Source organism: Coenobita brevimanus, chromosome 78 (assembly GCF_032717465.1).
Source record: "Coenobita brevimanus isolate Jiangsu-jjx chromosome 78, ASM3271746v2, whole genome shotgun sequence".
Taxonomy (NCBI): Eukaryota; Metazoa; Arthropoda; class Malacostraca; order Decapoda; family Coenobitidae; genus Coenobita; species Coenobita brevimanus.
This window is the reverse complement of record NC_137031.1, coordinates 32,042,934-32,055,250: the sequence shown is the minus strand read 5'-3', so window position 1 is coordinate 32,055,250 and position 12,317 is coordinate 32,042,934. Positions and strand designations below refer to the sequence as shown.

The 12,317-nt window shown below is 47.6% G+C and overlaps 1 protein-coding gene across 1 annotated transcript in view; it reads right to left on the bottom strand.

Annotated features, from left to right (window-relative positions):
- RhoGAP100F (Rho GTPase activating protein at 100F) overlaps positions 1-11,413 on the bottom strand; it is a 90,787-nt gene extending 79,374 nt beyond the window's left edge. The window contains exon 1 of the mRNA XM_080279480.1: positions 11,327-11,413. Within this exon, the coding sequence (XP_080135606.1) occupies positions 11,327-11,413 (87 nt within the window). The remainder of the gene's footprint in view (positions 1-11,326) is intronic.
- Positions 11,414-12,317: the final 904 nt, after the last annotated feature.

The window sequence follows — 12,317 nt, the reverse complement described above, 5'->3', positions numbered from 1 at the left end:
TGGGGGGAGTGGAGGGGAGGGGGTGTGGCGGGGTGACGGTAGGGGTGGGGATGGGCGGAAGGAGGGGTAAAATTATATATATGGGGGTAGTGGTGGGGGAGTGGGGGTGGGGGGAGGGGTGGTGTCTGGAAAGAGGGGAAGTGGATATGGAGGTTTTTGTGTCTGTGATCTCCTGACTCCCCTCATGACCCCTCCAGTCTAATAAAATTGTTATTAATATTTTCGGCAAATCTCTTTATTTCAGGATAAAAAATACGCGATCGAGGGCACTAAATTCTCTCTCACACACACACACACACACACACACACACACAATGCATAAATACACGAGACAGAGGAGGTAAGGAAGGAAAGAAGGCAAATGAAGAATGACTACGAAGGACGAAAATTCGAGGAACGGGGAAAAAAAAAAATAGAAGAAAAACAAGTGAAAGACAAAGCATGACAAGAAGTAAAATGATAATAGGAGGGAAACAAGGAAGATAGGTGAAGTCAGAGGAGATGATGGAATGGATGGGGAGAAGAATGGGGAGAGAGGGATGGAGACGGCAGAGGGAGCAGGAAGAGAAAGGAAGGATGGAAAAAAATGAAGAGGAAGGAGAAGAGGAAAGATAGGGAGGAAGGGAGGAAGAAAAGGAGAAGCATGAGAAAAGAGGAGGGGAGGGGAACACAATGAAAGAAAGGATGTGGGTAGAGGGAGGGGAGGAGAGGAAGGGAGATGGATAGGAGGAAGGTAGGGAATAGGGTAGGGGGGTAGGGTAGGGGGTGGTAGGTAGGTCTGGGGGTTTGGGTATTAGGAAGTAAATGGAAAAGATGGTTTGGTCTCGAGAGGGCGAGAGAGGAACGGGAAAACAGGAAGATGGAGGAAGGGGAGAGAGAGGAAAACAGGAAGAGTAAGGAGGAGGAGAGAGGAACGTAAAAATAGGAAGAGGAAGGAGAGACAGGAGCGAGAATACAGGAAGAGGATGAAGGAGGGAGAGACAGGAGGAAGGAGGAAGAGAGAGGAGCGAGAAAACAGGAAGACGAAGGATGGGCAAAAAATGGATTGAAGAACGGTGTCGAGAAGGAAAGACGAGAGGGTAAAAAAATGGAAGAGGAAGGATGGAAGGAAGAAAAAGGAGGAGAGGAAAGAAGGAAAAAAAGGGAAAAGGTGAGAGAAACCCAAGTCGTCTGGAAGAATGGTTAGCGGCGAGAGAGGGTACAAAAAGAGAGAGGGGAGGGGAGGGGAGGGGCGACGGCGGGCAGGAAGGAAGATGGAGGGTAGGAGGGAGGTGGGGTGTGAGGGGAAAGAAGAAAGGGAGGTGAGAGGTCCGGAGGGGAAGCGAGGGGAAAACCTACCTCTTCTAGGACTTCCGGGCGACACATAAAGGGGAAACAGGCCATCACACACTCCCCTTATCTCGCCCCTCATTTAGTGTCCTCCATCAAAACAACTTTAAATTAAGGGATCGCGCCAGAATTTTTCCTCCGTTTTCTCCCTCATAGGTCACCGGTTTTGTTGTTGTTTTGGCCGCGGCGGAGTTGTTGTTTTGAGGAGGGGATGCTGTTGTTGGTGTTGTTGCTGTTGTTTCTGCCGCTGAGGGTGCTACATGTCCACTACCCACCCCTCGGAAACGTCCCAAGAATCAACGTTTTCAGGTCCCCTTTTGTGGTCCCGTCAGCGCCCCCTTTTGTCGGATCTTCGTCACCACTTCTTCTGTGACGGTTGTTCTTTTGGTGGCTATTTTGAGGAAGGGATGTTGTTCTCGTGGTTGTAGGTGATGCTGATGATGTTTTTGTTGTCGAGGGTGCTACATATCCAGGTCTACTTCTCGGAAACGTGTAAAGAATTAAAGTTTTCAGGTCCCCAATCGTGGTCTGGTCAGCGCCCTTTTTTGTCGGACCCCCACCTCCACTTCTGCAATTCCCCCGGCGTCATAGCACCGTGCATGAGGCAAGGTGGCGTGAAGGCAGGCTAGTGGGGAGGTGGAACATATGGCTGAGGTAGAAAAAGTTAGAGGTGAAGGCAATCATGACAGGAGGATAAAAAAAAAAGGCTTCACACACACTTGAGAGAAACTTGGTGCCACTGCGGTACCCAACACTGCACTGTCGAAGCTTAGACACTTGATTACCTTGAGCTAATATTTATCACTATTAACGTAGGCAATCCAGTTACTATCATCAATTAATACCAGGAAGCACCGATTTTCAATATCACAAGCACCACATACTTTGCCTCTATTCAGATTATACTCAGAATTCTTTTATCTACTCATCACATTAACACATACAGTACACGCCACCTCGTAAAATGGCTGACGAAGGTGAGAACGTGTCATCTCGAAGTCTCTTAATCACACCGTACTGAAGGGTCCTTGAAGACGTCCTCATCGTGGTTGGTAAAGGTCCCTCTCATTCGCCAGGTCCAGGTTCGATCCGCTTATAGGTCGGGAAGTATCAACCAACGGTAGTTTCTTCTGATCGGGTTTATTGTCGTGTTTAGGTTTTGTGCTCTTTTCTGTTTTAATTTACTTTGTGCTCTCTTCTCTTTTTTCCCCTCTTTCCTTTCGACTTTGGAGCTCCTCCTTCTGAACTCTCTTCTTTGATGTCTTACCTTCTGTTCTTTTCCTTTTTTTTTTTTTCTCGCCTTTCCTAAGTCCTCTAAACTCTCTTTCGCTATATAGTTCCTTCTCCTCGTTTCTTTCTATTCCCTTCGCCTTTGCAACTCCTCCAAAAAATCTTCACTTTTTATTTTTACTTTGTGCTCTCTTCCTTTTTTTCCCCTTTCCTTTCGCCTTTGCAACTCCTCTTAAACTTTTTTATTACATGTCAAGCTCATTTTTCTCATGTTTCCACCGTTATCCAGACATCACAGAGTCTTGGTTTTGCCACTTTCTTGGGGTCGTGTTGTGAGGCACCGTGATATGTTTTTCTTGTGGTGTGCTTCTCTTACTTCTTACTTCTCTTTTTTGTCCTTTCGCCTCAGCAACTCCTAATCTTTTATCTAATTTATCAAGTTCATATTTCTCACGTTTCGACCATACTACATAGAGAGCCTAAGTTCTGTAAGAGTCCTGGTGTGGCGTTGGTCTTATGTTTCCCTTCTCTTCCACCTTTGCAACTCCTCTCAATCTTCTCTGTCACTTATTACGTTCAGTTTTCTCACGTTTTCACCATCGCCCTGAAAGAATTATCAAGAGTTTGTTCTCTCTGGATACTGGAGTTTTTCTATAGTGTTCTGAGTTTGGTGTGGCGTTAGTCTACTTGTTTTTCTCCTCTCATTTTGTCTTCCTCCGCCTCTGCAACTGTTAATTTATTCTATCAGGTATCAAGCTAATTTTTTTTTCTCAAGTTTCGGCCGCTGTTTATACACCACAGAGAGCCAGAGAGGTTTAGTTCAGTCCGGATCCTTGTGTGGGGCTGTGGGGCGCCGGGGAATCCCTCACATGTTGCTTCCGTAGTGTTTCCCGGCTGGCAGGACAGTGACGCCCTCTGTGGTGCGGCAGGGGAATTGCAACGCCCATGTGACCCCCTCCTAGAATCGTCTACAAACTCTCCTGCGATGCTTAAACCTGTCAGAATCGTCCACAAACTCCCATGAGATGTTTAAGTCTGCTAATAACGTACACAGACCCTACTGCGATGTTTCACCATCTTAGAATCGTTCACAAATCCTCCTGCGATGCTTAAACTTTCTAGAATCGGTCACAAACTCTCCTCCAATGCTTCACCCACTTAGAATCGTCCACAAACTCTCCTGCGACGTTTAAATCTGCTGAAAACGTCCATGAACTATCCTGCGATGTTTACTGCGCCGAAACCACAGCGAACCACGAAACTCCTCAAACTGTGATCGGTTCTAATTCCTGCATAAACTCTCCTGCGTTGGTTCTGTGCCACAAACACCACGACCCACAAGCAAATATCTCAAATCACGACTCGTTTTCAGGCACGAACAGTCTGCAAACACGACGAACCACACACAAACACCAAACTGCAACTGGTTCTCTTGGCACAAACGCACTCTGGAAGCCAGCACGTAAGAACCACGCACAGTCTCCAGATCACGATGGTTTTCCTAGAACTCTCCACACAACGAAGGTTCTCTGGCACATATACACACTGAAAGCAGGACGAACCACACAAAGTCTCCTAGTTACCATGGTTCTCCGTCAGGTCTCCAAGTAACAATGGTTCAAGGGGCACAAAAAACACACATACATACACACACTGGAAGCACCAACACCGAAATCAACTGCACCGACAGATTACGATGCCTTTATACACACACGCACACACACACGCAAACGAGTCGAGGTGGTGTGGTGATGGTGTGTGTGTACGTGTGTGTGTGTGTGAGTGAGTGCGAGGGAGGGGCGTGTCTCCAGCCTCCACACACGCACACACACACAAAGCTTGATGCCGTGTGTGTGTGTAAGCTTCCGCGTTGCAAGGGAGGGCCAGGGCAAGTGAGGGCGGCTGGCGAGGGAGTGTGTAGGGCCGAGTACAGGGCCGAGGTTCCGAGATGCCCTCAGTTCGGAAATTCCCAGTGACTAAGACCACCGCCCCTTGCTCCTGCCTCTCTCCGCGCATCCACCCTGCCTGCCTGCCTGCCTCCCCTGCCTGCCTGCCTGCCTACCCTCCCGCCGCCACTTCAGCCTCTGCCTCACCCAGCTCTGGTCACCGCCGCCGCCGCCACCGCCACCGCCGCCGCCGCCGCGCTGTGCCACCCGACTCTGACACTCTACTTTAAACATCTTTTGGCGGGGAGGAGCTAAGACTCTCTCTCTCTCTCTCTCTCTCTCTCTCTCTCTCTCTCTCTCTCTCTCTCTGTCCTTTCCTTTTCTCTCTTATTTCCCTCCCATCTTTTTTCTCTTCACCTTTTGTCCTACTCTCACTTCCTTCTCCCTACCCTCTCTCCATTCACTCCTCCACTTTTCTTCTTCCTCTCCTCCTCTTTTCTTCCTTCTCTCTTCCACTTCCCTCCACTCACTCTTCCACTCCTCTTCTATCTCTTTAACGTTATTCTCTTTCTTTAGGCACGGAAGGAGCTAAAACTCTTTCTCTCCTCCCCCACCCACTCACTCTCTCCCTTCCTTCTCTCTCTTCAATTCCTTCTAACTTCCTTCTCTTCCTTCCTTCCCTCCACCTCCCTTCTATCCATCTATCACCCATCCACCTCCACTAAACCTTCCTTGCTTTCTCTTGCTCTCCCTTTCCTTCTCCTCTCCTCCCTTTTCTCCTCTACTTTCCTCCACTTCCCTTTTCTATCCACTTATTATTTTCCCTATTTCCCTCCACTTCCTTCCTACCTTTCCCTCCCTCTCCCTGTCCCCTTTCCTTCCCTCCATTCTTCTTCCTCTCCACGTCACCCCGTTTTCTTTTTCCCTCTTTTATTTCACTCTCATTCTGTCTTTTTTTCCTCCACTTTCTCCTTCCTTTCTCTCCATTTCCTTTCTTCCTTTTCCTCCCACCCCTTCTCCCCTGTTTCTTCACCCTCCCTCCCTCCCTCCATGCTTCCCATTTGCCATCCATCTTTCGCATCATTACTTCTCCCTTCGTCACTCCCTCTTTTTCCCACTCCGTCTCCTACCTGCCCTCCCTTCCTGTCCCTTTCTCCCTCCTCCCTCTCCCTCTCTCCCCCCTCGTTGGTTCCTTTCTCCCTCCCTTCCCTAAACTTCCTCCACCCTGACCTACCCTACCACCTCTCTGCCTCCCTCCCTCCCTTTCTCTCCCTCCTCCCTCCCTTTCTCTCCCTATTCCCCTCCCTTTCTTTCAGTACCTATTACTCCGGTTCCCTCTCACCCCCTTTATCTCTCCTCTCTCTCTCTCTCTCTCTCTCTCTCTCCACTCCTCCCGTTCCCAATTTTCCTCCGTCCTGACCTACCCTACTTTCTCTCTCTCTCTTCAGGTCCTTTCCTCCCTCCTTCCCTCCCCTCCCTGCTGTATTCTCTCCATCTTCCTTTCCTTCTCATCCTTCTCTTATTCTTCTACTTCCTCTCCTGCCTTCCTTCTTCCTTCCTGCCCTCTCTGCTTCCTCCCATCCTTCCTTCCTTCCTTCCTTCCTTCCTTCCGTCCTCCCTCCCTCCTTCCCTCCCTTCTCCACTGTATCATTTCTTCCTTAAATCTCTCCCTCTCTTTATTCTTCTTTCCCTCTTTCCATTCTTCTCTCCAACACTCTTTTCTTTCCCTCCCTCCTAACCTCTCACCCTCTCTCTCCAACCACCCTCCTGCACCATTCCCTCCCTCCTCCCTCGGTGTGTCCCTCCTCATGCCCTCCCTCCCTCCTACCTTTGTCTCTCCCTCAAACTCCCTCCCTTCACCTCTCATCCCCTTCCCTCCCTGCCAGTATCTTTCTTCCTTCACTTCTCCCTATTTCCCTCCATCTCTACCTCCTGCTCCCCCCCTCCCCTCCCCCCTCTGTCTCTCTCGCCTCCCTCCCTCCCTCCTCCCATCCCTCTTTCCTGCTGCCTTCCCTCCCTCCCTTCCTCCCTCCCTCCCTCCCTCCCTGAAACTGATGCTCAAGTTCTGGGACCTCATACTGCTACCACAACTCTCTCTCTCTCTCTCTCTCTCTCTCTCTCTCTCATATTCCCCCTCCAACTTTCATTATCCTTCGCTTCTCCATTTACTGCCTTAATATCTTCTCTCTCTCTCTCTCTCTCTCTCTCTCTCTCTCTCTCTCTCTCTCTCTCCCCTGTGTACTTTCCATCCCTCCTCTCTCACGTGTATTCTCTCTCCCTCCCTCCCTCCCCTCCCCACCCCTGCGCGTACTTCCCCCACTTCCTCCTCCCCCCCTCCCTTGCCCTCTCTTTCTCCCATCTTTTCTCTCTCTCACTTGCTCTCTCTCTTCTGCGTACTCTCCCCCCCTCACTCCCTCTCTCTCTTTCTCTCTCTTTCCCCGCCCAATGCTCTCTTTCTCCCCTTCTCTCCCTACCTACCTACCTACCTACCTTCCCTCTCCTCTTCTCTCCCTCTCTTTCGCGACTCTCGACTCTCTCTCTTTCTCCTCTCTCCATCTGTCCCTCATTCACATCCCTTCACCCCCTCTCGCTCTCTCTCTCTCTCTCTCTCTCTCTTTATCTATCTATATCTATCTTTCAATATTCAACTTCCTCCCTACATTCCCTCACTTTTCTGCTTTTCATAATCAACGCTCTCTCTCTCTCTCTCTCTCTCTCTCTCTCTCTCTCTCTCTCAATATCCACCTCACTCTTCCCCCGGACCTCCACCCCTCCTTCCCCCCTCCACCTCCGTTTTCTATCATGGCAAAACGGGGGTACTGCAGAATTCTCCCGTTACTTAACACGCTAGGCTGAGTTCGACTTTAAATGGGGCAATTCAGTCTTCGGAGAGGCGAAAATAGGTGGGGTAGGGTATGGAGTGTTTGCGAATTAGAGAGGAGTAGACAGGAGTAATAATGAAACTACTACTACCGCTACTACTACCACCACCGCACCCTAGTAGTAGTAATAGTAGTAGTGGTGGCAGTAGTAGTAGCGATATAGACTGAAAGATGAAATACGCTGAAAAAATGAGAAATGCATTAAGGACTCCTCTACTATCAAAGCCATGGAGAAAGAGTACATAAAGAGGGGTAGGAGCTGCGTTACAAGAAGAGGAGTTAGGCAAATTCTGGAAGTCTCTGTCCAGGCCACCTCTCACGGGATGCGACGTCAGGCAAGCGGTGAAAAGCCTGACTAAATAATCCTACCTTAAAAACACTAGAATATCCCCAAAATAAATAAATAAAAAATAAATAATAAACAGAGATTCCCAACTATTTAATTATAATCTTGGTCCCAAAATATAAAGTATAATTACCGAAGCATAACGCCGGCTTAAGTCGAAATTTATAAAGACAGTAAATATTGTTGGGTTTAAAACATATATCATCATCATTACCATCATCATCATCATCATCATCATCGTCGTCTAAACCCCGCTCACAGCAACAAAGTAAACTGGGTTGGGTTGGGTTGGGTTGGGTTGGGTTGGGTTGGGTTAGGATGGACTGGACTGGACTGGACTGGACTGGACTGGACTGGACTGGGTTGGGTTGGGTTGCGTTGGGCTGGTTTATGTTGTGTTGCGTTGTGTTGGATTCTGTTGTGTTGTGTGGGGTACTAAGAAACACCTGTGCTACACCAACGACCCCTGGGCCAACGGAACTGTTATGGTACTGTTATGGTAGCACTCTAAGTTTTAACCTACCACAGCTACACCTGCCACACCATCACCACAATTACCGCTACACGAAGGGCAGTGATACACCTACACTAAATATACATCAGTCTCCGCAACCCATTCAGGGTGAGAGAAATCGTTGGGGGCAAGAAAAAAAAATTAACCTGATCTACGACGTTTTTCACCTTTTTTCTTCCTGATGTCTTACGAATTTAATTTTCGGGAGACGGGGGCCAACCGCCAGAGGGAAATTTCTTTGGACATCGGTATACTTTTATCTATATGTACGAGAAATAAATGAGTGACAGTTCTATCTAGATTTTGCTATGTCTGCTATTTCTAAAGTCTGTATATCTATGCCACACACTTCCCTCTACTCAGCTATCCTATTCATGCATTTTCTCTCTCTCCTTTTCCTTCCTATCTCCTTCCCTTCCCCTTTTCATCCCCGCATCTTCCTTCCCTTTCCTCCCTCTATCCTTCCCTCCGTCACAAGTCAATTCTCCAATCAGTAATCCTATCCACGTATTTTCTAACCCATTATTATCCCTGTCCCCTCCTTCCATCCCGTCCGTTATTTTCCATCCCTTTCCTTCCCCTATCCTTCCTTCCATCACAATCCAATCACTCAATCACATCCATCCTCCCCCACATCCCTCCACCTACTCCTCCCATCCCTGCATTAGTTGATTACCTTCCCCATCCTCCACCTTGCACCTGCACGTCAATAATTGCAAGCCTGATATAGCGCCAATCTATTAAATACTAGGTGCAGATGGCTTGCTTGACGCTGCTTAATATTTTCTGTTTATGTACAATATTTAAGACAGAATATCGTATGCACGTTCTGTCTTCCCCTCATGTTCTTCCTCTACCCCTATCTTCCCTCTCTCTCTCTCTCTCTCTCTCTCTCTCTCTGTTCATCCATTCATCTGCCCATTCACCCATTCATCTGCCTACCTACCAACCTATCTGTTTTTCTATCTATCTACCTATCTATCTATCTATCATATTCAGTTCCAAATTTCTGTTCCTCCAACCAATCATCTCCACTTTCCCTCCTTCCTCTCTACTCCTGTTTTTTTAGTATAATTAAATTTCAAATCTATATATTATTTATCTACTCTGAACACACACTAAGAAGCCCGTTCCCGTGGTTCAAGAAATCAGGAAGATGGAAGGTATAGAAATGGAAAGGACTGGAAAAGAAAACATGAAAGAAAAAGAAAAAGGGACGATGATAGAAAAGAGAGTGAAAGGGATGGAAAGACGAAAGAAACAGAAAACAAGGAAACGAAGGAGACAGAAAAAGGAGTGAAAGGAAGAGAAAAAGGTGAAAGGAACAGAAAAAGGTGTGGAAGGAACAGAAAAAAAGAGCGAAAAAATAAGGAATAGTGAATGAAACAAAAAAAAAAAGGTGAAAGGAAAAGGAGAGATTAAGAGGTGAACAGAACAGTACAGTGATAGTAAAAAGAAAAAAGGGAAATACAGAAAAATGGAAAGAAAAAGGGGAAAAAATACGTAGAAACATCAGAACAAGTGCAAAGGTACTAGACAGTTATGGGACCCTCAAGACAGCCGTGTTGGACTGTGGTAAAATCTACGGGAATGAAACACCACGAGTCCGAAAATCCTTTGGGAGTGAGAGACGGACGAGGCCGGTCCAAGAGATGCCCCCAGATCTAAGGAGGTGTGTTGAGATAGATGTTAATTCACGGTTATTAAAAGAGAAAGTAGGAGGGTGGAGAGTTGTTGCTTTTGTTGTTCTTGTTACTGTCGTTCTCGCGTGATATAAACAGCAAATGGACGAAAATCTGGTTTGTCTGTCTGTCTGTCTGTCTGCCTGTCTGTCTCTCAAAACCTCCTGGCCTTAACTAGACTAGGAGCTGTCTCGACCGTGAGAGTGTTAAAGGTAATAAGGATGTGGCGATGACTGAAGGAATATTGCAGATGACAGGAAGCATTAAGGAGGTAAGGTGGGGGCCAAGGAGGGGAGGAAGACGTTAACCAATTCCACATAACGAAAGATTCTCTCTCTCTCTCTCTCTCTCTCTCTCTCTCTCTCACTATAGCTGGTTCCTTTACTGCCAGTCAGCGCGGTGGGGCGTCTGTTGAGCTCAGGTAATGTCCCTTAATTAGTGTTAGGCTGGCTCAGGGCGATGGCTGGCCAGGTGGGGTGTAGGTGGGTGTAGGTGAGTGTAAGTGCGGGTGTGTAGGTGGGGTGTAGGTGGGTGGTGGGATACAGGTGGGTATAAGAAGGTGTACCGTAGGTGGGGTGTTGGGCTGGGTTTATATTCAGGTGTAGCGTAGGTGTGCAGGAATATACCTTGTGGAAGAGAAAGAGGTTAATTGGGTGTAGACTTAGGGATTCAATAGCCTTTGCGTAGGTGTAAATGAAAATAAATATGACTGGGTATATGTGTACTGGCGGTTCATGTGGCGGGGATGTGAATGTAAGTGGATATTGAGTGTGTGTGTGTGTGTGTGTGTGTGTGTGTGTGTGTGTGTGTGTGTGTGTGTGTGTGGACATGAGACTGGCAGGGTGTAGGTGGGTGAAGATTGAACAGTAAACAGATCTTACCACTACACACACACACACACACACACACACACACACACACACACAGAGGACAGCAAATATACCGACAATGTGGAAAGCGCTAAAACAGTGTAGACTTCCTTTCACGCCCCCAACCACAGTCCTCAAGTGGTTTGTGTGTGTGTGTGTGTGTGTGTGTGTGTGTGTGTGTGTGTGTGTGTGTGTGTGTGTACTAGGCTGGATATCCATGTGCGTATATATTTAGGTTAATATATGCTAGCTTCTGCCCTCCATCCCCCCCACCCCCCCTCTCTCTCTCTCTCTGAATGTCAAGGTTCGAGTGTGTACGAATGCAGAAGTGTGTGTGTGTGTGTGTGTGTGTGTGTGTGTGTGTGTGTGTGTGTGTGTGTGTGTGTGTGTGTGTGTGTGTGTGTGTGTGTGTTGTTTTGGGCGCGCGCACACACACACACACACACACACACACACACACAAATATGAAGAGGAGGAAGAGGGGGTTAATGATGGCTAAAGAAAAAGACAGAAATACACAGAAAGTATAAACAAGAGGAAGGAGGAGGGGTCACTGCCCCCCCCCTCCTCTCTTCTGCTGTCACTCACCATAACCTTGGCCTTGGTGGGGGATCCGACATGGTTGAAGAGACACCCACAGGCGGGGTAATGGGGGAGGCCACGTATGTCGCACATGTTGGTTGGGGTTACACATCGCACACAGCCGCCCCCCACCCCCCCGCCCCCCCCTCCACCCTCCTGGCCCCTCACCCCGACCCCCCCTCCGCCCCCCGCCCCCCCACGCCACGCCACCTCCCCCCGCCCCACACGTAGGGCCCCGAGGCTAGGCGGGGTGGTGGGGGTGCTGGTGGTGGGGCATTAGTGGGGGTCGACGGGCCTCACCGCGACTCACTACATCGTAACACCAGCACTGCATTCATTTTGGGGTCCACTTTTAAGGTTTTTTAAACGTCAGTTTTCACCTATGTTCCCTAAAATATACAAACCATCATTAGCACAGTGTTCATTTTAGGCACACCTCTATTACAACACCATCATCATCATCATTATTATCATCATTACTAATCTTGATTTTTCCTCCAATATTTAAGTTAATTATTTCACCTCTGTTCCCTAAAATAAACACATCAACATTACTATTATTGTGTTTATTTATCGTCCACTTCTTGAGCCCAGTTTTCACCTAAGACCCTATTTATTAAAGAAAAAAAAAATACTGCCTTCACTCTAGGTCCATTTTTTTTCCGAGTTCATTTCCACGTACGCTCCCTAAAATACACACAATCATCAATCAGTTCACGTTAGATCCATTTTCTCTTGCAACACTAGCATCAACATCATCACCATCACCGACGTCATTATTAAGTTACTGACTAACTATACGTGTCTTTCCTATAACAGAAACATCACTATTACCATCTTCAAATATTTTTCTGCATACTTTCCAACCTACGGCGCCTAAAGAAAGGCATCATCATCATTAATTATCATCATCGTCACCATCATCGTCATCAGCATCATCATCACCATTTCCTTCACTTATAAATGGAATACGAAAGCTTAAAATAAATAAAATCCG